The sequence below is a fragment of the Rhineura floridana genome, chromosome 16, assembly GCF_030035675.1.
Source record: "Rhineura floridana isolate rRhiFlo1 chromosome 16, rRhiFlo1.hap2, whole genome shotgun sequence".
NCBI lineage: Eukaryota > Metazoa > Chordata > Lepidosauria > Squamata > Rhineuridae > Rhineura > Rhineura floridana.
Genome location: NC_084495.1, coordinates 20,255,295 through 20,281,589, shown reverse-complemented (window position 1 = coordinate 20,281,589; position 26,295 = coordinate 20,255,295). Strand labels below are relative to the sequence as shown.

The 26,295-nt window shown below is 45.8% G+C and overlaps 1 protein-coding gene across 1 annotated transcript in view; it reads right to left on the bottom strand.

Annotated features, from left to right (window-relative positions):
* The window catches only part of XPNPEP2 (X-prolyl aminopeptidase 2), a 47,091-nt gene that overhangs the window by 7,879 nt on the left and 12,917 nt on the right, over positions 1–26,295 (bottom strand). The window contains exons 5-16 of the mRNA XM_061598335.1: positions 25,529–25,633; positions 21,690–21,776; positions 20,629–20,775; positions 17,104–17,205; positions 14,405–14,486; positions 12,383–12,581; positions 10,827–10,916; positions 8,943–9,052; positions 8,771–8,848; positions 6,218–6,289; positions 3,835–3,895; positions 1,434–1,503 (exon numbers count right to left, since the gene is read on the bottom strand). Coding sequence (XP_061454319.1) covers positions 1,434–1,503; positions 3,835–3,895; positions 6,218–6,289; positions 8,771–8,848; positions 8,943–9,052; positions 10,827–10,916; positions 12,383–12,581; positions 14,405–14,486; positions 17,104–17,205; positions 20,629–20,775; positions 21,690–21,776; positions 25,529–25,633 — 1,203 coding nt within the window. The remainder of the gene's footprint in view (positions 1–1,433; positions 1,504–3,834; positions 3,896–6,217; positions 6,290–8,770; positions 8,849–8,942; positions 9,053–10,826; positions 10,917–12,382; positions 12,582–14,404; positions 14,487–17,103; positions 17,206–20,628; positions 20,776–21,689; positions 21,777–25,528; positions 25,634–26,295) is intronic.

Here is a 26,295-nt window from a genome sequence, read left to right as displayed (position 1 = left end):
TTGAAAGAGGAAAGTTGTCAGTAGGCACCGAAAAGGTAACAAGAGAGGGTGCCTGTCTAATATTTATGGGGAGGGAATCCCAAAGAGGAAGTGCCACAACACGAAAGGACCAATGAGGTCCTATCAATCACCTTTGCCATGGGGTTGCCAATGTGGTGCCCATGGGCACCGGTGTACCTGCCAGTACCTTTTATGGCACCTGCAAAACGGCTCAGTAAATACTCCCTCAAAAATCCACAATGCACAAGAGACTCTTTGCTCTTCCTGGTAGTTCCTGTTTGCACTGCCTCAGCATCTCCTACGTCTCCTTAAACATGTCCACATTTCATTGGATCTGGGGGATTGGATACACATCCTTCCATTTGTTCTCAACAGATGAGAGGTGCAAATAGCTTTTCTCTGCAAGCAAGTGCATTGATGGGAGGGGTCGACTGAGGGGGGACATGCTCACACATTTTCGTGGCCCTGCCTCTTTTTCTGCTCTTTTAGAAGGGGCTGCCATTTTGTGTTATGCCATGCCCCCATGGCAACCATTTTGTGACCAGTGCCCATGGCACTTCCTCAAAATTCCAGATGTGCCCATTGATCCAAAAAGGTTGGCAACCCCTGTGTAAGAACATAAATGTAATAGAGATGAGACACAAGAGGGAAGTGGTCAGGGCATTCAGAAAGGGAAATGAGAAGTAACATATATAGTAGTCCTTCCCAGTTTGGGTAGATTGTAGACCAGCATCCAGGCTCTGCCCTTCAGGGTGAGGGGACAGAAGAACTTGCAGGAAGATTTCTACCTGTTCTAAAAGTGTGTCCACAGGGCCAGCTCTACCATTAGGGAGAATGAGGCAGCTACCTCTGGCAGCAGAGGTAGTAAGGTGGTGGTGGTAGTCGTGAGGTGTTGGAAGACAGAGCAGTATGTGCCATCCATGCCCTGCCTTACACCCCCTACACTAGTATGTTGCCCTCTGTTGTGGTGGACAATACCACCAGTCTTCATGTCAAATTCAACTGCCAGTCCAGTCAGTTTCTCTCCATGGAATGGGGGATGTCAAGATCTTGTCCTTTGACTCAGGCAGCAAAATGTCTTGGACTGCCATTTACTTAGCGCCCACTGCCCTTCCACTGCTGGTTTGTGAAGCCATGCACACACAATGTTAGCCACAATCCACACCTATCCTGTAATTTCTCGAGAGATATTGTCGTTTGATGCAGTCAGTTTGAAGCCATACGAACACATCCAAGCCCCTTCTCCACCCTCAAGTATGGCTGGACAGTGAACGACTTGGAAACACATCCAGTTAGACTGATGTGTACAATGACCTTGCTGCGTCTTCAGCTGGTGATGTGTACACAGCCTAAATTTGGTGGAGGGAACACTTGCTATCAGCAGCTGTACTGTTTTTACTTGCTCCCCCATCACCACTACCAAGGAGTCTCACCTGAAGTTTGGGGTGGAAAGATGAGCCTGGACAGGTCAATGTTCCCCATCAGCACCCGTGTGTAGGCTTCCTAAGAAGTGGAAGGGGTAAAAAAAAGAGATGATATGAAACACAATGATAAGAAAAAGGATGAACCAAGTTCACAGATAATTGGTCTCCTGGAGGAACAAACCATTGGTCTCCCAATGGAGGGCTGTAGAAAGTGGAGTCCCTCAAGGATCGGTATTGGGACCTGTACTTTTCAACTTGTTCATTAATGACCTAGAATTAGGAGTGAGTAGTGAAGTGGCCAAGTTTGCTGACGACACTAAATTGTTCAGGGCTGTTAAAACAAAAAGGGATTGCGAAGAGCTCCAAAAAGACCTCTCCAAACTGAGTGAATGGGCGGAAAAATGGCAAATGCAATTCAATATAAACAAGTGTAAAATTATGCATATTGGAGCAAAAAATCTTAATTTCACATATACGCTCATGGGGTCTGAACTGGCAGTGACCAACCAGGAGAGAGACCTCGGGTTGTAGTGGACAGCACGATGAAAATGTCGACCCAGTGTGCGGCAGCTGTGAAAAAGGCAAATTCCATGCTAGCGATAATTAGGAAAGGTATTGAAAATAAAACAGCCGATATCATAATGCCGTTGTATAAATCTATGGTGCGGCCGTATTTGGAATACTGTGTACAGTTCTGGTCGCCTCATCTCAAAAAGGATATTATAGAGTTGGAAAAGGTTCAGAAGAGGGCAACCAGAAGGATCAAGGGGATAGAGCGACTCCCTTATGAGGAAAGGTTGCAGCATTTGGGGCTTTTTAGTTTAGAGAAAAGGCAGGTCAGAGGAGACATGATAGAAAATTATGCATGGCATTGAGAAAGTGGATAGAGAAAAGTTCTTCTCCCTCTCTCATAATACTAGAACTCGTGGACATTCAAAGAAGCTGAATGTTGGAAGATTCAGGACAGACAAAAGGAAGTACTTCTTTACTCAGCGCATAGTTAAACTATGGAATTTGCTCCCACAAGATGCAGTAATGGCCGCCAGCTTGGATGGCTTTAAAAGAAGATTAGACAAATTCATGGAGAACAGGGCTATCAATGGCTACTAGCCGTGATGGCTGTGCTGTGCCACCCTAGTCAGAGGCAGCATGCTTCTGAAAACCAGTTGCCGGAAGCCTCAGGAGGGGAGAGTGTTCTTGCACTCGGGTCCTGCTTGTGGGCTTCCCCCAGGCACCTGGTTGGCCACTGTGAGAACAGGATGCTGGACTAGATGGGCCACTGGCCTGATCCAGCAGGCTCTTCTTATGTTCTTATGTTCTTATGGTGTATTTAATACAGGGGCAGGCAACTCACCCCTGGTCTAGGACTCTGCTGCCTATGTCAGTCAGCTGGACCACACGCTACAGAGAAAGCAAAGGATGGCAGGGAAACAGCAAGTTTGTGAAGATCTCTGACACCCCACCCCCATGGTGTCCGTTCACTCAGAGTTCCTTGGGTTACAACATAATCCCATATTTGTACTTCCCCAAGCACAAACATTTCTTTCTCTTTCTGTAGTAAAATATCATATACTTTATTAAGCATTCCATTTCCTTGCCTGGTTTGGCAAGGCCAAACCCACTGCTGAGCAAGGAGGCGAGTTTCAATTCAGCATAATGAATTTAAATTGACAAGTGACCCCTGCAACAAAACGTTGCATTGTAGGATGCTGTGGTCCAGCCACTCCACTCCACTCCACGTTTTCCATTCCATTCCCTAGCCCCCGCCCAACATTTCATGGCCACCGAGTATACTTGGTTCTCATTGGGCTGTTTTTCTCCCATCCTCTCCCTCATATTTTTTTCTAAAAAAAAAACTTTTACTTCTGCAAATCTTGGGGTTTCTTTGACCCTGCTAAGACTTCCCTCTTGTGCGTAGTTGGTGCCATTTTGTCTAGATAAGGAACGGCACTCACAGGCTGAGCAATGGAAATAGAAGGAATGACAATAAGCTTTGCATTGCATTAGGCTAAATGTTTGGTTCTTTATGCCTCTCAAAACAGACCTGTGCCACCTCTCACTAACTGCCAATTACAGGCAAAAGTATCAGGGACATGAACTCCACAAGAGAATGGGTACACTGATTGGCTTGGTTACAGCTGGAGTCTCCCCAGAATCAGGACAGATGACATGGGGTAAGTCAGTGGAGAGATTTTTGCCAAAGGTGGCCTCTCATCCTCAATGCACCTTGAGAGCCACCTGCGGTGCCAAAGCCATCCTGATGGTAGTGGAAAAAAGAAGGGCAAAGCAACGAAGGAGCAAGCTGGGGGAAAAGTCAGCTGCAGGAAAGCAAGGTGTTTGGGTCTATGGCTGTCCCCAAGCCCCCAGGTGTGCAATCCAGGTGTCTGCGTATGGAAATAAGAAGCATCACCTTCTGGAAATCTGTGGGCTCCCCCCAGTGGACAGTCCGGGTTATGTCTGTGGTTCCGTCGCTGCAGCGGAAAGAGAAGCAAGTGTGAAAGGTTTGTCAAACAATGGTGCCATCAGGGCAGGCACGACTTTAGGGCAGATATCCAGAGCCCCACTCAGCAGAAGGAGCAGGAAAGCCTCCCAAAGCCCAGCAAGGCTAGTATATCACATTTTGAAGTAAGTCAAGTAATGCAAAGAGGCACATCCCCCACTCTCGGAGGCCATTAAGCCCAGAGTCTAAAATTACTGTTTGATGGACAGAACTCCCTTCACGTAGCCCCAATAAACTCATGCCAAATATATTCAGCACCTGGCGCTCTGCTGAGAACAGCAGTTTTTCCTCTGCAGCGTGGAATCTGTAGCACCCAGAGACTTGCATCACTTTTAGCCTGACTTAGGAAGTGAAGGCTTCATTCTTAGTAATGCCCTTACCCCTCTCCTCCAGCTACCTATTTTTATCCTGAATAGGTGTATTTTTCCATTCTAGTTCTTGCACTTGTGCCCTGGGTGACCTCCAGGTGACCTGTTTATTGAGCACACATCCTGCATAAACTTTGTGGGGAGGCCAGCCGTTTACTGAGCATTCATTCTGATTGTTTTGCAGGTAGGTTATATGACATCATGTCAAGCAATTGTTATTCCACACTTCCCAGTGCAATTCCCCATCCCTTTCCTTACTGTAAGAAGTCCAATTTTGGGAACGGGGTGGGGGGTGGGGAGTGGGTTTGTTGCACAAGAGTGTCACATCCACTTTAATTACGCAACCCAAATTTGCCAATATGTGACTGAATCCCACCTGAAAAATGTCGGAATTCTATTGAGTTGCGTAGCGGAACGGAGAGTTTTGAGCGAGCTTGTGTGTGTGTGTTTGAATCCTTGCTAAGATTCTACCTTCCCTGCAAATTAGTCAGACAGAGACTTTAAGCTTTAAAATAAGAAATAACTACTTTATTCTGGAAGTACATGCTTGATAGGAAAGAGTTCTAGATCTAGCTATGGTGGAGCAGCCTGCACTGGTCCCAGTGCTAGACCTCATGCTGGTTGGAAGGGAGAGACAAAGGAAAAATGGCTGCTCCCCTCTCGAGAAAAAAGAAGAAGACTGGGAAGGCGGGAAGGAACTGGGATCAACATCCTTTGCATATCAGCCTAGCAGGAAGGGAGAGACAGCTGGAGATCAAAGGACAGGTATAGCCTAGCAACCAAGAGGTCTCCTCCCTAGCTACCCTTTTTAACCCCATGCAGCCTCAACCCACAAGTTGGAGTTGAACCTCATACATTCCAACAAAAAATAGCGACAGTCTGGAAGTACCCTTGCACTTCCTTCCACACACCCTCCTAGGTATCTGTTGATGTTTTATGTATCTGACATAGTCATTTTTATTTTAGCAATCTCTTGTGATGGGTAGTATATATTTTGACTATTTATACGTTGTAAAGTGCTTGCAAAAGTTAGCGGGGGGAGCTTTTTGAGAAAGGGGCCTAAAAATGAGCAAACAAACCCTACGGTACAAGCAGCTGTTTTCCCAAGACACCCAAAGTGCTCTACTTGTCTAGGGACGGAAAGATCTGTTAGCTTTGGCTCTCTCCTTTTCTTATTTTTCCAGTCTTAAGTTCAGTTCTCCATATTTCTGCAGCAATTTGCAATTTAAAAAAAGTCCTCATGAAAATTCTTCAGCTTTTAGCACAACTTTCTCCTACTAAACACATTTTGTATGCAGTTTTGACTAATGTACACATTTTTGCAAGGAATCTTCTGATATAGTGCATTTTTGTATGTTATTTTCACTAATATATTCATTCTAAAGCTCATTTTCCATAATATATGCATTTTTCGTAAACATTGGTTGGAGAACTGCGTTACAAAGTTTGGATAACTGCACATTTTGAAGGGTGGCTGTGTTTTGGTTCTCATGCTGCTTCGGAAAGTGCACATTTGATCAATTCTGCTTTTAATGGGAACCAAATCAAACTTTCCCCCCATCCCTACCCTTGACAAGAGGAAGTCCACGGATCAAGAAGCATTTTGCTGGGGTGGGGGGCAGAGCCACTACTCTAGGTTCTCGGCAGGTCAGTGGCTGTTGCTTATCTGGAGGGGTGAGGTGGGGGGGAAGACTGGTGTGGAGCAAATACACCAGCAAGAATGCCAGATTGGCTCCACTAGCACATTTGCGCCATGCAGACTTCCCTCTCAGTAAGCAATGGTGACCCACCTGCAGGGGCATTGGCATAGAGGCTCTCCCCCACCCGGCAAGCTGCTTCTCCATAAATCCCTCTGCCAAATGCAGGCACCTGAGCCTGACCAAAGAGAAAGAAACAAGCTACCAACAAGCACCCCACATACGCACAAGTATTGGCCGCCAGAGTCCAACAGGTACATCTCATCCACAGACAGCTTTCTGCTGGTAGCGTTGGATGGACTGAAAGAGGAAAGGTGGAGGGAGGAACATCAGCACTGGCATGTTGGGTCTGGCAACTGGTTCGGTAGGCAGAAGCCCCAGGGAAATTCAAAACAGGACAAGGTGGCAACACTCCCCCCTAATAGTAAGGAAATCTATACTCTCAGACTGATTTGGGAGGCCCTTAAGAAAATGTGGCCCTAGATACTCAGAGGCCTTCTTTAGGTGATGATGATGATTCCCCCCCACTCGTCACCATAAGATCCCAGAGTAATTACAAGAATATTTGTAATTTGTTTTAATTGCTTTTAATATTGAATTTTAGACTGCTGTAACCCATCCTGGGACATGTTGGTGAAGGGCAGGCAGTAAATATGATGATGATGATATAAAAATACGTTAAAATCATTTAAAGCAATTTACAGTCAGAACAGGATAAGGATATAAGGCCACATCTGCCCTATATATTTAAAGCAGGATCGTACCACGTCAACCAGCCATTTCTTCCCCCAAAGAAGGGGAACTGTAGTTTATTAAGGGTGCTGAGAGATATTAGGAGACCCTTCTATCCTTCAGAGAACTACAGTTCCAAGAGTAGTTCAACAATAAATTCTTTATATGTTTAATTTTAGATGGAACTGATGCTGTTGTATTTTCAGTGTGAGCTGACAGTATGTATTGTGTTTGTTTTTCCCATCTTTTTTTTAAAAAAATCTTTGTTCTTTCTCTTATTAAATTTGACACTTAAAAACCAAAAACCAATCCCATTTCCTAAGGAACTCTGGTAAAGTTCCGCGGGAGGAGGGATTGTGAAACTAATTCCCCCCATGGCTTTAGGGGAAGCCATTACTGTTTAAAGTGGTACAATACTGCCTTAAATGTAGGGTGCAGATGGGGCCTAATGAGGACTAGTGGCCTGTGTGTGGTGGGACTGAGCTGCGGAGCTACCCTCCCAACAATGGTGTTGCTGCGGCTTACTTGCATAGGGCTGGTATGGGGCAAGGGGGTGGTGAAGTCAGGGCTGCGTGGATGCACTGGAAGCCAACCTACCGCTCCCACTGGTGTGTCAACCCAGCCCCATTCTCACCACTGCTGTAGCCCACCCCAGCTCCATCCAGGTAAGTGGCAGAGACGCTGGTGTTGGGAGGATGGCTCCACTCCATCACACCGGCTGTTACTGAAAAGCTGAGCCCTGCTGGATCAGACTAAAGACTAGCATCTTCTTCCTGTACCCCACAGTGGCCAACAGATTGGCTCTGGGAAGCCCCACAAGCAGGACATGAGGGCAATAGGGCCACATTCACACCATACATGTAAATCATTACAATAACACTGTAAGCAGTCATAGCTTGCCCCAAATAATCCTGGGAACTGTAGTTTGTTATGGATGCTGAGAGTTGTTAGGTGACCCCTCTTCCCCTCACAGAGCTACAATTCCCAGAGAGATTTAACAATCAACCCTTTTTTTCAGGGAACTCTGGGAACTGTAGCTCTGTGAGGGGAAGAGGGGTCTCTTAACAACTCTCAGCACCCTTAAAGAACTACAGTTCCTGGGATTCTTTGGGGGAAGCCATGACTGTTTAAAGAGGTATGTTGTGTTGTTGTTGTTTTGTGCCTTCAAGTTGACTAAGACTTAGGGCGACCCTATGAGTCAGCGACCTCCAAGAGCATCTGTCATGAACCACCCAGTTCAGATGTCGTAAGTTCAGGTCTGTGGTTTCCTTTATGGAGTCAATCCATCTCTTGTTTGGCCTTCCTCTTTTTCTACTCCCTTCTGTTTTGATAGTGCTTTTGTGGCCTAGCTCTCTCTCTCACAGTTGCTCCCCAGCAACTGGCATTCAGATAGGCAGTCTGTCTCTGATCTTGGAGGTAGTGTATAAAGAGAACCACTAGTAACCATTGATCCCTTTATCCTCCATACATTTGTCTCATCCCCTTTTAAAGCCATTGAGGTTGGTGGCCGTCACGAGACCTTGTGGAAGCAAATTCAATAGTAGCACCTCCATGTTCCAAGACTGTCTTTGTGCCTTTTTGTGAGTTTCCTGGAAGCATCTGGCTGGCTGGCCAGTGTGAGAAACAGGATGCTACATTCATCACCAGCAGGGCTCTCCATGCTCTGCAGAGACAGATGCAACAGGCCTGCGCTTGAACCCATGTGTGCAAACCACAGCCTATATTTGGCCACGCCATTTTTAGATCCTGTCTCCCTTTGTGCAGAGTCCTGCTGGCAATGTGCTTTTCTTCTCTGTGCTCAGAGCTTTTAGGCTGGGCCCTTTAATATGAGGCTGTATACGCATCATACATTTAAAGCACATGGCTCCCCCCCCCCAAACAATCCTGAGAACTGTAGTTTGCCAAGGATGCTGTGTGTGTGTGTGTGTGTGTGGGTAAACTACAGTTCCCAGGATTTTGATAGATTTAGCTTTAAATGTGATTTGAATCAAATTTCTCCCTCATCCATAAATGCAAACAAAACCAAATTTATCCTCTATGCTTCCCTACCTGTAATGGGCTAGAGCTGCATTCAGGCCACTGGCGGAGATAGTTTCAAAGCTGGGACCCTGGCAGTACGCTTCTTCCCTGTGAAGGAAAAGAGAAACCTCTGGTTTCTGTATCTTTTTATCCTCTGCCTAATAATAGCACAGCTCTGAGGCACTGCCCTGTTTAGACTGACCTACGCAACTGGTCCACGTAACGTGCGCCGGAGATTTCATCCACAGAACCAGTGGGCACATTCTTTTCTAGCCAGACCAAGTACCGGATCACAGCGACGGCATCTCGTACCTATGATGGTTATTGTTATTTAGTATTTATATCCTGCTGAAGCACCTTGGACAGCTCCTTGAAAGTTCGGATTAAAACCCAGAGCGGATTGTACTGCCCCACTGACATGGAGCCACCAGTTGCGACTGCTCCTTCCTCGTGAGGAGGCAAAGGTGGCGAGCCTCTCCCCTGCCCTTTGAAAAGTATTATTTATTTAATTAATTTATGTCCCAGGGCAGCAAACAAAAGCACTTTAAAACATCTTAAAAACAAAAGACTTTAAAACATATTAAAACAAAACATCTTTAAACACATATTAAAACAAAACATCTTAAAAACATATTTAAAAAAACTTTAATAACATCTTTTTTAAAAAAAACATTCAAAACATCTTAAAAAGCAATTCCAGCACAGACACAGACTGGGATAAGATCTCCACTTAAAAGGCTTGTTGAAAGAATAAGGTCTTTGGTAGGGGCCGAAAAGGTAGCAGAGATGGCGCCTGTCTCATATTTAAAGGGAGGGAATTCCAAAGTGTTGGTGCCACAACATATAACTGGAGGAGGAGGCTGAGAAAGCAATGCTCTTTCCCACTTCCTCTTTCATCTCTATGTGCTTTTTGAGGAACCTAAACAGAAAATGGAGTGCCTGATCTGAGCAGACAGGAGGGAAAGGGGAGTGATCTGGAAGACAGCAGGGAGGAAAATGGAGTGTGGGGAGGCGGGGGGGGGGAGAGAGAGAGAGAATGGAGTCTCAAGGAGAGAGAGAATAGAGGGCCAGAGAGAAAGGAGGCGCACACACACACAAACACACACCCCGGTCGGATCCAGTCAAATGGATCCTCTTGAAATTGCATTATTTCTTCATGGGTTTCCCACCATCGCCACCATCATCAAATCACAGGTACATCTGTCTCTCTTGGCTAAACCATAAGAATCATGGATATGCAGATTTCCAGTAGATCTGAGCCACGGAACCGTATGGATCTTCATAATTTTGACAAGGGAGCCCTCAAACTCACCATCAACTCGTAGGTCACCTCTGTGGTGTGTTGGTGGTTTTGTTGTCATCCTGTGTATGAAGCATGACAGTGCATGGCTTAGATCAATGTTTCTGTGCTGCTGGCAAGCACTGGATCTATGCAGTTACCAAAGCAAGCTTTAATTTGATGATGGTTGTTTGCTGAAACCCCATTTATTTGTTTCTTTGTTTATTATGTTTATTAAATTTAAATTTCACCCTTCCTCCCAGAAGGAGTCCAGGCAGTAAACAACACGTGATAAAACAATAAAAATCATGTTAAATCATGTAAAATAATTCAAGAGAATCCATTTTAATTCTACTTTTACCCAGACACCCATGGAAAAAAATAAAGACTCTTTCTCTCTCTGACAGGGAAAAGGAGAAGAAACCATGGGGTGAGGTGGGGTGCCATGGTACTCTCTCAAAATTCCAAATGTACGCACAGATCCCAAAAAGGTTGCTGACCTCTGACTGATTCTAAATCTGTTGAAGAGTTCTATTGCACACTCAAGATTACGCTCTTCTTTGTGAACCCCTCCTGATATTTTTGGTTTTAAACCAGGAACGGAGAACCTGATGCCCTCCAGGTGTTGTTGGACTCCAGCTCCTACCAGCCCCATAGCCAGCATGGCCCGTGGTCACTGGGACAATGGGAGTTCTAGTCCAACGACATCTGGAGGGCCACAGGTTCCCCACCCGATTTGAATTCACAACAGATCATCATCATACCACAATGGTCCCATGCTCTTGCGCACGGGGTGGGCTTACGTACATGGGCGGCTCGCAGCATCTCTTGCTCCTTGGAGTTCTTGGCTGCCTTGGTGATCATGACAGGAGAGTAAGCCTCTGCCAAGAGCTTTTCCTGTAAGACAGGAAGGAGGGAGCCACGTCAGCAGGCCTTTCCCACGCCTCTAGAGGGATGCACCTGCCACAGACCAGCTGGGGACAGGCGTTTGCTGTCACTCACAGAGGCTTTTGTGCATTCTCTCTCTCTGATTTTGCTGTGTTCTGTACATGACAGTTCTCATAAGATGTCTTAGAGCTGCTCCATGCTCTATGCATACATGCATGCACAATCATCTCTTGATGTGTGCAGCATTCTTCAACTAAGCTTCATTTGAGACAGGACTCGCTACCTTTGGTCCTGGAAGAGCTTAGCAATAAAGCACATGTGCAGTAATGGACATAAGGAAATAGGAAGAGCCCCTCTGAATCAGAACAAAGGTCTGTAGAGATTTAGGGCCAGGACAAACCTGTCAATTTCAGTTTCTCACTTTTCCAGTCTTAAGCCCAGTTACTCACACTTCCACATCAGTTTGTGAAATTTTTGCCTAATGTCCACATTTTGTGAAGCAATTTCCCCTAATATAATGTGTTTTTATGTTATTTACATTAATATATGCATTCTTATGCACACATTTACCTGAGTATAAGCATTTTGGTTCTTGTGTTGGAAAGCGCAAATGAGGCGGTCTTGCCTTTAAATGTGAACTGCATAAAATTTCTTCCCCCATCCCTATAACTAGTCCAGCATCCTCTTTTTAACCAGCAGCCTCCAGGAAACCCACAAGAAAAGCATGGGGCAATAGCCCTCTTTAACTGTTGCACCCTAGCATCTGTAGTTCAGAGAAATACATAGCAGTCATGACTAGTAGCCACTGATAGTCTTATCCTCCCTGAGTTTGTCAAAAACCCTTTTAAAGCAGTCTAATAACGGCCAAATTAGACGCAAGGTGTACTTCATCACTTGCCCTTGCTTTTCTTTCTTTCAAATTTTGCCAGCACAGGGTAGGTTGGTGGGGAATCCAGATTGGAACCTAGCATGGGTAGCAGGAGAGCTTTAACTATCCCTCTGCCCCCCCCTCCACTATGATCTCAATCTGAACTGGGGGCCCTGCATTCATAATATTTTTAAATATTAATTATAAAAATATTTATATTCGCCCTCTTGCAAAGCATCAGGGCGGTGTACAGCAACATAAAACAATTTAAAGCCATCCAAACAATCATTAAAATGACTGGCTACTCCATAGGACAGCAGTTGCTTCTCTCCACCGCTTTTCCAATGCAGGTCCTTTCCTTTTCAAATGTTGCTCTGTCCCTCGTCTCCATGGGGGAAAAGCCATAGCTCAGTGGTAGAGCAGCTGCCTTGGATGCAGAAGGTCCCAGGTTCAATCCCCGGCATCTCCAGGTAGGGCTGGGAGAGACTCCTGCCTGAAACCCCGGACAGCAGCTGTGTAGACAATTCTGAGCGAAAAGGATCAACAGTCTGACTCAATATAAGGCAGCTTCTAATGTTCCACGTAGGCTCTTGCCTTTCAATCTTACCACAGGGATTTCTTGGTAGAGCCCCAAGTTGGTGTATTCTGTTCCGATCCAGATTCGAACATTGTCCTGCTGGGCATACTTTCTCAGACTGGCACTTGCTTGCCCATAGTCCTCCACCCTCACGCACAGGGCCCCTGGGCACTGAGAAGCCAGGGAGTTGGATGCCTCTCGGCTCAGCCGACTCTGGCCCACAAACAGACTGAGGGGGGCAAACCATGTGAGGTCAGAAGAACACCCAATTGTAGGCAATTCAGTTGCTTATTCCCTTTGGCCTTTATCCCACCCTTCCTTCAAGAAGCTCAGACAGCATCTAGCACCACCCCTTCCTTCCCCCCAACAACAACCATGCAAGGTAGTTTTGGGCTAAGAACTGGTGACTGGCCCAAGGTCATCCAACAAACTTTGTGGTCAAGTAGGGATTCGAACTCAGGTCTCCCTAGTCTAAATCCAACACTCCGTCCACCGCACTGCAGTGGGGCTTGGGCATGAGGTCTTGGAGCAGGGTAGAATGGGTTTATTCTGGGTGTGGAAGGAATGTCTTTTAGGCACTGTTGTCACTAGAGGTTTAAAGAATGGCCATTGGGCACGGTGCATACCTTAGTTTATTTAAAGTATATGCAAATGTAGCACTTACTAGCTATTTATTTATTTGTTTGTTTGTTTGTTTATTGATTGATTGATTGATTGTATTTATATACCACCCCATAGCCGAAGCTCTCTGGGCAGTTTACAGCAACTAAAAACATTAAAACAAATACAATGTAAAACACATCTTTTTAAAAACAATATAAAACACATGCTATCAATTAGAATGATTTTTTTTTAAAAAAAACACCCCCTTAATCACAAATGGCCAAGTTATTTTAATACAAGCTACTACACCAGTCTTTGCCAACCTGGTGCCTTCAGATATTTTAGACTATATTTTACAGCTGTAGTCCAAAACATCTGGAGTGCACCAGGGTTAGAGAAGCTGCACTACACGGACACATTCAGTCTGGTGCTTTTCATGTAAGATCTACATTGGCTTCAAAATAAACTTGATGAAAAAATGGCCTCTCCCTCATGCTCTCCTCCTGACCCACTAATGTTTTTTGTGGTTGTATAAGCAATCTGTTTCTTTGTTAAGAATGCAACAATTAATTGTCTCGGCAGATCAGACCAAAGTTCTGTCTGGTTTCAAAGTTCCAGCTGGTACTCTGTTGTTAGATATCCAGCCAGCCAGATATCTGCTGGTGCTGTCCTGGGCTCCTTTGCAAAGGAAGGATGGGACATAAATTTAATACTATAAACATATCTGAAAGTTCACAAGCAAAAAAAAAAAAAGGGGGGGAAGCATGTAAAAGTCCTTGCTTGTCACCTGTCTCCAGCACCTAGTGGTTAGAGGTACACTGTCTCCGGTCATGGAGGTTTAACTTAACTATCATGGCTAATAGCAATTGATGTACTCATAATCCATGAGCTAAATTCCAAAATTTGCATTATTTGTAACAACTCCTGTACTGAAAAGCTGAGTCCTGGAGCATCTTAGTAGAGCCACGCTTTAGTCCCGGATCATTGGCGACAATAACAGAGTGCTGCTGAGCAGGTGCAGAGGTTTTTTTTTTTAAAAAAAGCTTTACATTAATAAAGTGCATAGTGATCTCATTTTCTGGGTGTGGATGCTTATGCAGCCAAAACAGCACTGTCTACACTCAAGAGAGAAGTATCAACAGGCTCAGGGGAACCCCAAAGTTGGCAGAAGTACATAAAAACTTGAGAAAACTTGGGATTCCCTGGGTAAGCGGGGAGGCAATCCCCAGAATAGCCCCACGAGGACTGAGCATGCGCAGTGGACACAGAATGATGAATTTCTGTCGGGGGGGGAGTATAATGGGGGGAGGAATGGAGTATCCTGGAAGGGGACATGGCTGGCTAGCAAAAACCCTGTACGGGAGCATTTGACACGGTAACATTTGGTCGTAGTTCCTACTGGTGTGAACCAGACTCTTGGCAGAGATAGGGAGTAGGGGGATCATGTACCTGATATTTGTGTTGGTGAGAAGTGTGTAAGCGTAGAAGACGGGTGTGTAAGGAATGTCATCTCCCCGAAGATTGAAGAGCCCTGTGAAAAGATAGGCGTTTCTTACACTTTCCATTGTTGTGCTGGGGTGGCCTTCAAGTGGTTGAAGGACGAGTGATTGGAAGAATTAGCTTGCGGAATAGGCGTTAAGGATGGCGGAGAAATTTGATTCAGCCTGCATTTAAAGCCAAATCCATCAAATTGGCCCTTTCCTAAACAATATGAGAACCAAAACACAGATATCCTTTGGATCACACATATCTCAATTTTGCAATATCGTTTTCCAGCCAACCAGTGTTTACAAAAATGCATAAAAAGATTGCATAAAAATGAACATATTTAGTGAAAATCGCATTAAAATGCACTACATTAGGAAAAACCGCTTGCAAAAATGTATACATTAGTCAAAACTACATGTAAAAAAATGTATATGTGGACATATTTGCACTAAAATGCTGAAGAATTTTCAGGAGGATTTTTAAAAAATTATGCAAATTGCTGCAGAAATGTGGAGAACTGAATTTCAGATTGGAAAAATGAGAAATGGAACCAAAATTGATAGATCCTTCCATTCCCAGGAAGTACAGAGAGAAGCAGGGAAAACAGCTCTCGGACAGAAGTGTCAGTATTTTGAGGAAGGGATTCAATTGCATTCCAAAAACGTAGGTATGTGATCTTAAAGTTTGTGATCCTAAATGGGATTAAAGTGCTGTTTTGCAACAAATCCACTTTTAAAAAGCACCAGACTTTTTGCAGTTCGGAATGGGGAAAATGCCCTGAATAGTATGGGATCAACAACTGTTTGATGGGAAGATATATAAGCTCGTCCCAGTGCTGGCTGTTGGCTCCATGTCAGCGGCGCAGTGGAATCTGCTCTGGGTTTTAATCTGAACTTTCAAGGATCTGTCCAAGATGCTTCCACTGCCCCACTGACAGGGAGCCATCAGCTGTCACTGCCCCCTCCATATTAGCTAATCAGGATGAGTACTCCTTGTCATATCACCTCTCCAAACCAATCAGAACGAACACTCAGTAAAGAGCTGACATAACCTCCACATAAGCTTTGTGCAAGCAAATCAGGAAGAACGCTCAATAAACAAGTCATCTGGAGGAGCCTGTGGAACGAGGAGGCAACTGGAACCCACTGAGTGGAACAGAGAAAGGGAACAAGAAAGGGATATGAAAAGACGAGACCAGATCTTGAACATCCTGAAAACCTCAGCATTCAATGTTTGCACGTTTGCATCCCTTAAAGCTGTAAAGGGAGGCTTGAAAAAATATATAAGCCTGCTTCCAGACGACCTGTTTATTGGGTACCCAACTACTACAGGAGAGTGCTACCATGGTCTGCATTTCATTTCATGGGGCCATCTGTTTTTATATCATGGGATTGGTCCACCTAGCCCAGCTTTATCTACTCTGATCAGCGTAGCTATCTATGGGTCACTTCTAAACAACAGGGTTATTGAGCATTTACCAGGATTTGTTTGCACAAAGGTTGCAGGGAGGTTGGATGATGTTGGCAATTTATTGAGCATTCAGTCTGGCTTGTTTGCACGGAGGTTCGACAACACTGCATCAAATCTTATTCCATACTTTCCAGTCCCTCTTCCCATCACTTTCTTTGTCGCAAGAAGTCTGACTGTTGGGGGTGGGGGAGCAGATTTGCTGTGCAAGAGCTCCAAATAACTTGAATTACACAATCTGAACTTGCCTGCATGTGATTGAAATCCACCCCACCCCACCCCCAAAGGAACAGTCTGGAAGCAGTCTGGAAGAAAGCTTTCAGAGCCTCACCCCCTGAGATCTTTGTCAGACAGAGCTGCTGGGGACTGAACTGGGGATCTTACGCATGCAAAAACAGGCACTGTACCTTTGAGCTATGACCTCTCCCTGGGCAATGTCTAGCTTTGGAAGTTAATAACAAGAACCGCCAGCCAGAGAAATGCCTGCAGAAGTGATCACCCAGCTGCCTTTGCACTGTAAGCTGTTTTTGTATAATGGCTGTATAATCAGGCCTGTGAAGACTGCACTAAATATATCAAAACTCTGGGTCATGAAATTATATGCCTACGACAGCTGATTTCAGATGCCTGTATATATTATGTTAATTAATCTCCTAATTTTTCATAATTAATTCTGCTTATTCTAGGCATGAGGAAGGGCAGAAAACTCTGCTGGACACCTACCTAGGAACATAGGCACATAGGAAACGACCATAGTCAGACCATTGGCCAATCAAGATGCCCCATCCCTACCCACAGCTTAGCAGTAGTGGATGGTCCTCATTGGAGCAGGCAGGGCGGAAGACAGGGAGCCCAACAATCGGTGGAGCTAACTAACATCCTCCACCCTGCTGAGTTCTACAAGGAGCAACACTGAAACTAAAGAGAAGGAGGCTGACAAGAACCCCATGAACTGGTAGGAGGACAGGCAGGTGAGGGCAGGGCGAGGGCAGATGGAGGTTGGTGGGTCAGTGCCCTGCTTGCCCTAATGGACCAGCCACCACTTTAGCTGAGGACTAGTGAGTGAGGGCAGAGGGAAGGTGGACCGTCATCCCTGAGGAGGCTACGGTAGTGGGGAAGGGGATGAGAAGGGGCGGTGTTGAGTACAGAGGAGGCATGTCGTGTGCATTAAGTGACTAGGATAGTGCACTCACAGGCCGTTTCCTCAAGACCAGAGAGCAAGACAGCTGTGGGCTTCTTGCTATGATTCTCCATCTGGGTCCGGATATCAGTAACCTTCTCTTGCCAAGTGCTCCCTGAAAGAAAAGGAGGTGAGATGGAATGGGAGGACCAGCTGTTTAAAACCTTGGGTTGCTTTGGCCTGTTTGCCTCCCATGCAGAGAGCAGCTGCCATGTTAACCCCAAGGAACAGGAGAGAACAATAAGAACGGTAATAAGCAATTTGAAAACAAGGAGTTGTGGAATGCCTAAGTCAGGGGTGGGGAACCTCAGGTCCAAGGGCTGACTGTGGCCTTTCAGGCCTGTCTATCAGGCCCTTGGGACTGTACTCAGGCCACACCCTCTCTGCCTAGGCCACACTCCTCACTGGCCCTGCTTCGCACCCTGAGTCATTTTGCCTAGCTGGAACATGGACTCGGATAATGCTTGTCTGGGAATGGAGGATGTGAGAGTGTATGTAGCCTGAAAATGCCTCTTGCTATCCTTGATGGAGGATAGAGAGGGGTGTGTGAGTGCATGTAGAAACTCGCCTCCCGCACAAAGGTAAAATTTGCATGTGTTGCTCCACCCGCTTTTGCCTCTGGCCTCCGCCAACCACTCTCATGTAACCCTCCAGAAGGTTGCCCAGAACGGAATGCGGCTCTTTAGGCTGAAAAGGGTTCCCCATCACTGGCTTATGTTAAAAACAGCCCTTTTTGCTTACAGTCTAAAAGCGTTTGATTTTCATGGATCTCTTCAATGGCACAGTACAAAGGCAGCAAAGTTTCATGTCTACATTTTGAGCAAACAAGGTTACAAATTGCCACAGTTCTGGCAATGGTCTAATACACAATTCTGAAAGCGTTTGCACCGATAATAATGAGCTGTTTGCAAAACTACCCTACAATGGCTGAAACGACGTGCATTGCTTTATTTTCTCAGGCCTTTTCATCTCTTTCACTGTTCAGCTTTCACTGGTAATCATCTCTGCTGTAGATTTTTAACTGCTTTTATATCTTTATGGCGTATATCCCTGTGTTGTACGCCAGGTATTTTATGCATTTTAAATTTGCCTATCCGATTTTCTTAGCCATCCTGGGAATTCTTTTGAAGGGCAGGATGTAAATGCCCATAAGAAAGCCATAAATAACCTGAATTTTGAATTGGGCTTGGAAATGAATTGGAAGCCAGTGATATAGCAGCGAAATCAAATGCTCGGAAAACCAAGGCCCTGTTAAAACTCAAGTTGCCACATTCAGCTGGAGTTTCTGAACAATTTTCAAAAGCTGCTCTGCGTAGAGCGTGTTACAGTAATCTGGCCATGATCTCAGACACACATGATGCAACTCCTTATGATGCAGCTAAGTCACACATACATGTGCTACTGTTGTTGTTATGTGCCTTCAAGTCGATTACGACTTATGGTGACCCTATGAATCAGCAACCTCCAAGAGCATCTGTAATGAACCATCCTGTTCAGATCTTGTAAGTTCAGGTTTGTGGCTTCCTTTATGGAATCAATCCATCTCTTGTTTGGTCTTCCTCTTTTTCTACTCCCTTCTGTTTTCCCCAGTATTATTGTCTTTTCTAGTGAATACATGTACTATAGTCATATGTTATAATCTACATTAGCAGTGGGGAACCTCAGACTCGGTGGCCAATTCTGGCCCTCCAGGCCTCTCTATCTGGCCCTCAGGACTCTCCCCAGACCATATCCTCTTGCCAGTTGCACTCTCTTCAAGTATTTTTGCCTAGTTGGAATGTGTCTTTGAACCATGATAATGCCTCTTGCTTGCCTGGATGGAGAATACAGAAGAGCGTATGTAGAAACTAGCCTACTGTATAAAGGTAAAATTTACATTAATTGCTCCACCCACTTTTGCTTCTGGTCCTGCCCACCACTGGCATGTGGCCCCAGGAAGGTTGCCCAGAATGGAACGTGGCCCTTGGTCCAAAAAGGTTTCCCCATCTGCAGAGCTTGGAAAAGTTACTTTTTTGAACAACAACTCCCATCAGCCCCAGCCAGCATGGCCGTTGATTTGGGCTGATGGGAGTTGTAGTTCAAAAAAGTAACTTTTCCAAGCTCTGCGTCTGATGTACATGCTGATGCCTACTCAGAAATACCTTCTGTGTCTGGATTTTGTCACATGATTTGTACACAGCCTCAGGGCCTGCCGCTGACATCTTGCTGCTTGAGGCAGAGTAACAAAATGGTGCTTCTTCACCACTGAAGCCAAGGTACGCAGTAACCAAGGCCAATCAAGGTGGAAATATTTACAAGCATCTCTATCCCTCCTTGGCAGTAGATAAATATAATCATAATAAATAAAATAACAATTTGCCAGTCTTCCGTGACCACCAAAATCATCTGCTCGAGGCGGCTCCCTCAGCTCTACCTAACAGTTGGGCCAACCTTGTGAAGTCAAAGGCAGTTTTGACGATCCAGAAATTAAAGCATTAGAGCAGATGTGAGGAACCTTTGGCCTCCTGAAGTTGCTGAGCTACTCATCATCCCTGGCCATTGACCATGCTTGCTGGGGCTAATGGGAGTTGTAGTTTAGCAACATCCGGAGAGCCAAAGGTGCACTACACCTGGACTGGAGGCAGCTGCAATAACCTAGGGCCATCAATATAGAGAGCACATCGTATAGCAACATAAGCAAAGGTGCCTGCCCTGAGAAGCTTAGACATTATATTTAGACTAGGGGAGGAAGATGACAGAGGGAGGGAAAGGGAGGAGAGACAAGGCTAACAACAGATGAACATCAGAAATGTATACAGTAGAACATATCTGCTTGATGCTCGGCCAAGCCGGAATAACTAGGGCAATGGGCCAGGCTAAGTTTGACTGTTTCTTCTTGGTTCCCCTGCATTCCATTAATCTTGCAGGCAGAAAACAGGCCAACCCTGCCAAGGATGATGTAATATAAGTACACAGGAAGTTGCCTTAAATTGAGTCAGATAAATGGTCCATCTAGCTCAGTATTGTCTACACCAGTGGCTCCCAATTCTATTTCCCCAGGGACCACTCGAAAATTGCCAAGGGTCTTGGTGAACTACATCATGATTTTTCTGCCTGTTGTAGCAAGCAGCTCTGATGAGCTGTGCTAAATGCTGCACTATTTTTAATTGAATCAAGATTAATCTTCTTAATTCTAGCTTCCCATTAACTTTGCTGCTAATCCGCTCCACTCTTGCAAGTGCCTCCCCCTGTCCTGCTCACCTTCCCAGGATCACCAGGTTCTAAGAATGACAGAGCAGCTGCTGCTCCCGCCATTCTTCACACATATGTTGCAGACCATGTGAATAAAGCCCATGGACCACAGTTGGAGAACCTCTGGTCTGAACTGACAACCAGCAGCTCTCCAGGGTTTCAGACAGGGGACGTTCTCAGCTCTACCGAGAGATGCTGAGGGCTGAATCTGGGACTTTCTGTTTGCTATGCAGATGCTCTGCCACTGAGCTGCAGCCCTTCCTCAAGAAGGCAGGCAGCAGCTTTCATGCGTGGCTCAAGAACATACCAGTGAAGGTGTCCAAGAGTTGATAGATCATGCTGGTAGGTGGAAGAGGCCTCTGTGCACCCCATACTTGGTCTACTAAGTTGTCCTCTAAAGGAACGATGCTTCTATTTGAACCCTCCAGGACCTGGCTGTAGCTGTTCCAGTAAGCTGAGGAAAGAGGATGTCAGGCAGGTTAGCCTAGAAAAATCATATCACAGTTGCCCAGAGCTGGCCAGAGGATGTCAGAGAATTCCGATGGAAATGGGAGCAGAAATTGTTATTCTTCCCACGTCCAGAACAGAAATCAATCCACTGAATACAATTGATATTCACTGTTCTTGCTTTCACTCTGCAACTGATACATAACTGATTACGTTTCCCTCCCCCATTTGCTTTGTGCTTCCTTTGCACTGAAATGAATGGGGTGGAATACTGTAAAGGCAATGTAATTTACACAATTAAATGTAAATTACATAATTTTGCTACAGCGGACAGTGAGAGGAATAATGTTTTTGGTGGAAGACAAACTGCAGCAGAAAGGAAACAGTGCTGCATCTGACAAGTAAAGGGTGGAATGGAAAGTGATGCCTCCTTACATCCCTGGGCCAGGGGCTGTGGGAGAGTGAAGAGCAAGAGAATCTATTCACAGTGGTGCAGTTAGCTAATTTCAGACTCTGAATGTAACAGACTTTGGCCTCCCCACCCCACTTTAGATGGCAGAGTTGTGACTGCTGAGAATCATGGCTGAGTGGGGACTGATTGACAATAATGTGTCTTCATTCACTTCAAAATGTGGCCAACCAGCTCTGCTGTGTCTGGGTGTCCTTCCTCCCCTCCTCACTGCTTGTTCTGCTGAGTAGGGCCCTGGACCTCTCCCCCAAAGTCCTGCCCTGGTGGTGCTACTGGCTGCCTGACTACCCAAGCATGCCAATGTGGTAGAGGCAGGCAATGGAAAGAATGTGACCCTGGGATCTTTCAGAGGAAGTGATTCTTTGCATTTGTCAGGCCAGCCCTTGAGGATCCCTTTCCCAAGGCTGGCACTGCTGCGATTCGCTATGATTCACTTCAAGGATGCTTCTTACCAATAGAAAAGAGGAAGGGGTCCAATCCAATTCTCTCTCCAGCTGAAACTTCCTTAAGAATCCACTCCCCAATAGAGTGAAGCCAGGCTGCAAGACAAAGGAGAGATCAGCAAAGACTCCTTCAGTGCCTTTGGTGAAGGATCCGGCAACAGCAGTGGCCATCACAACAGATGCGCACTCCGAATCCATTGGCCACTGAGTCAGCTAACAGTGCAGGTCAATGGTAGAGCCAGTCACAGTCAATGTGGTGGGATGCAGCCACCCTCCTGACCAGGGGTGTAGTCATCAGGGGTCTTGGGTGGGTCAGAGACTCCTTAATTTTTTGGGAGCAGAGTCCCAGCCAGGTCCTTATGTACAATCCAATCAGCATGAAACAGGAATGTGTGAGCGACTGTGAAGAGTCCTTGTCCTTTCATGTTGACTGGAGCCAAACAGAGCGAAAGGAGGTGAGTCAGCCACTGAGAAGACTCTTCTCAGTAGCTAGCACACAGCCTCGTCTTTCATGCTGATTATTTCCTAGGGATGCCTGTTGCAGTGGAGTGTGGACTCAGAAGACACACAGAGCAAGGGAGATGAGGGGAAATGGAAATGGGGACGTGGCTATGAAGGGGCATGGTGTGACTATCATGAATGGACTCTGTACTTCTGAATTTGCCTGTGTGGTACTGCTCCTAACACCACCATTGCTGCAACTTACCTAGATGGGTCCGGAGGCACGGCAGAGTGGCAGCAAGGTCAGGGCTGCATGGATGCACCAGCAGAGCCAATCCAGCCCTCCCGCTGATAGGTTCATGCAGCCCCGCCTCACCATGCCCTGCTCCCAGCCACCTCCATGTAAACTGCAGCAATGCCAGTGTTGTGAGGGCTGCTGTACCCTATCACATCAGCCACTACTGGGAAGAGCACCTGCTTTGCATGCAGAAAGTCAGGTTCAATCCCCAACATCTCTAAGTAGAACTAGAAAAGACGCTGTCTGGAGAGCTGCTGCCTGCCAGTGTAGATGACATTGTGCTAGACAGGCCAACGGTCTGACTCGGCATATGGCAGCTTCCAATGTTGAGGGGAAGAACCATAGCTCAGAGGTATCTTCCTATGTTGGGAGGGGGTTGTAGACCAAAGCCTCCATTAAAGTCCTGCTGCTGTGGGCAGGACAGGATCACAATATTAGGAGTCGGCACAGTCAGGTTCCTGATGACACTTAAGCCCCAGCAGAGGTCCCACCGCTAAGCCCTGGAGCCTCTTGCTCTGCTGTGGATCCTACTGTCATAAGCAGTGGCTTTACACTGAGTCAGACCATTTGTCCATCTAGCTCAGTGTCTAGTCATCGGACATGTTGCCACTCCCCCACCTTTTCCACGTAGGTGCACTTTTGATTGACTGTGTGGTATGCCGAAATACCACCGAGAATTTTGTTTTCTGAGTGATGGTGGCAGGTTCTCTGAGCACTGCAAGAAACTTACAATGCAACCCTATTCCCCGCAATGTTCCGGGTTTCCAGGGTTGCAGACAGGTTTTTTTCTGGAAACCATTAACATGGAAATGAGCACAAAATTTCCACTAGATTCCACTAGATTTCCAGAAGTGGGTTTAATGTTATGTGAAATATCTCATAAAACATGAAAATGAACATATAAGGAAATGTCAGGAAGATTGACAAGGGCAATGAAACAGGCTGGATGACGGCTAGAGCACAAGTGGTGAAAAGCGTATTGTGAGGCTGATCGGGCATGAGTAAAACATCATAACCATGCCTAAGGTGGCAGTGAGGGGAGCAAAGAAGGCTCACTTCTCTGTCACTATCGCATCCTCAAGTAGCCATCCAGTGAAGCTTTTCTGTATTGTCAGGGGTTTGTTGACATCAATCCCAGGAAATACAGTTTTAGACCCTCTGGAGGCCCACTGTGAATTGTTTGCAAGGCACTTTGAGGGTAAAGTTGCTTGCCTCCATAACAATCTTGATGTCCCATCCACATCTACTGTAGTCCCCAGTGAGATGTCCAGTGCAACATTTGCTGCAAATTCTAGGGATTGGTTTCAGTTGATGCGGCATGATGACATGGATAAGGTACTTGCAATGATGCAGCCAGCAACGTGTCCTCTCGACCCTTGCCCTTCTTGGCTTATTAAAGCTTGCCGAGAGGATTTGACCGAGTGGATCCAGGGTGTGGTTAATGCATTGTTGTGGGAGGGAGTGGTTCCAGCCACCCTGAAAGAGGCGGTGGTCCGACCACTCCTGAAAAAGCCCGCCCTGAACCCATTGGTTTGTGACAACTACCACCTGGTTGCAACCCCCCTTTTTTTAGGAAAGGTGATTGAGAGGATTGTACTCTTGGATGAAACAGATTATCTTGACCCATTCCAATCTGGGTTCAGGCCTGGTTATGGGACTGAATCAACCTTGATTGCCCTGATGGATAGCCTTTATCAGGAGAAGGACAGGGGAGTGCAACCCTGTTATTCTTACTTGATCCTTCAGCGGTTTTTGATACCATTGACCATGGTATCCTTCTGGGCCAACTTAGTGAGATGGGTGTTGGAGGCACTGTTTTACAGTGGTTCCAATCCTATCTCCAGGGTAGTTTTCAGATAATAGCTTTGGGTGATTATCTTTTGGCCCACTGGTAGTTGTGCTATCTTGTCCCGCATGCTGCTTAACATCTATATGAAGCCCTTGGTCATCAGGAGATTTGGGGTGAGGTGTCAGCAGTATGCTGTTGATACCCAGCTCTATTTCTCTGTAACATCTGAATCAGGAGAAGCCATGCAAGCCCTGGACTGCTGCCTGGACACGGTGGTAGGCTGGATGAGGGCCAATAAATTGAGTCTGAATCCTAGCAAGATGGAGGTGCTGTGGGTTGGTGGTTCCTGAATTCGGGTAATTGGTCAGTTGCCTGCTTTGGATGGGGTCATCCTCTGGGGGTAGTCTGGGGGGTGCTCCTGGATCCATCTTTGTCGCTAGAGGCCCAGGTGACCTTAGTGGTTAGGAGTGCCTTTTTACCAGCTTTGGCTGGTAAGATAGCTGAGGCTGTTTCTGGACGGGGATAGCCTGACCACTGTTGTCCATGCACTGGTCACCTCCAGGCTGGACTACTGTAATGTGCTCTATGCGGGGCTGCCCTTGAGGTTGGTCTGGAAGCTGCAGCTGGTGCAAATGCGGCAGCAAAGCTGCTCACTGGGGCAGGGTATCGCCAACATGTCACCCTCCTGCTGAGTGAATTGCATTGGCTGCCTATTAGCTACCGGGCTAAGTTCAAGGTGCTGGTTTTGGTGTATAAAGCCCTATACAGCTTGGGACCAGGATACCTGAAAGACCATCTTACCCCTTATGTATCCAGTTGATCACAGTGCTCTGCAGGTGAGGGCTACCTGCAGATAACATCTTATCAGGAGGTCTGTTCTGCACAACATAGGAAGTGGACCTTTAGTGTGGCGGCACCTACCCTGTGGAATTCCCTCCCCTTAAATATTAAGAGAGGCGCCATCTCTGTTATCTTTTCGGTGCCTACTGAAGACCTTTCTCTTTCAACAAGTCTTTTAAATAGAGACCTTATCCTAGTGTTGAATTTTTTTTTTGTTAAATATGTTTTTCAAGATGTTTTGCTTTAATATGTTTTTAATGATGTTTTGTTGTAATATATTGTAAAGTCTGTTTTTATGATGTTTAGAGTGTTTTAGTGCTTTTGTTTGCCCCCCTGGGCTTCTAACTGGGATGAAGCGTAGGGTATGTATGTATAAGTAAATAAATAAATGCAAACTGAATTGAATTTATTCCCCATCCCATCCTAGAGCCAGAGAGAGGGAGAGAACTGCACACCAAGACAGTTATGGTGAGGACCGACCTGATTTCTGCAGCTCCCAGTTGCAATCCATTTGGCGCGTGGCTTGGGTCCAGTAGCGGCTGTCTGTGAAGAGGGCTGCTTTCTGCAAAGTGACCACACCGGTCCCTAAGATAAGCAAGCAGAAAGATTCAGTGGGTGGTATTCAAAGAATAAACCTTAGTTAGTCATGCCCATTGAGTTGAATGGGTCTACGCTGAGGAGGACTATTGTTGATTACCACACCAATATGTGTGTATCAGGGTTAATTTCTAAAATCAGTGGTGCTGTGACCTCAGCCTATTTGGAAAACATATTCCTTCAATATTGAGCTCTCTTCCCTAAGCACTTGCTAGAAGTGCTTTGGTGAGGGAAAGGCACTCTGTACATGCATTGAAACTTCTGTACTAGATGTTCCTGGGTGAAGTCCCAATGAAAATGAAACCAGGCTTTAAAACTGGTCACATCTACACCATACATTTAAAGTGCATTTAAAGCACATTTAGAGCTTTGGTTTCCCCCAAAGAATCCTTGGGACCTGTAGTTTGGTCATTGTCGCTTTGTGGGAAGTAAACTATAGTTTCCAGGATTCTTTGGGGGCAGCCATGTGCTTTATATGTATGGTGTGGAATGGATGTGACCTAAAAGAATGTTCACAACTAATGTTGTGAGTGTTCTTTAATGTGGAGTGCATAATTTATCAATGATGTTAATGGCAAGACACAGAGCAAATGAGAGCTATTTTTAGAGCAAATACACAATTGAGCCAATGCAGGGTTCGCACTCAAATT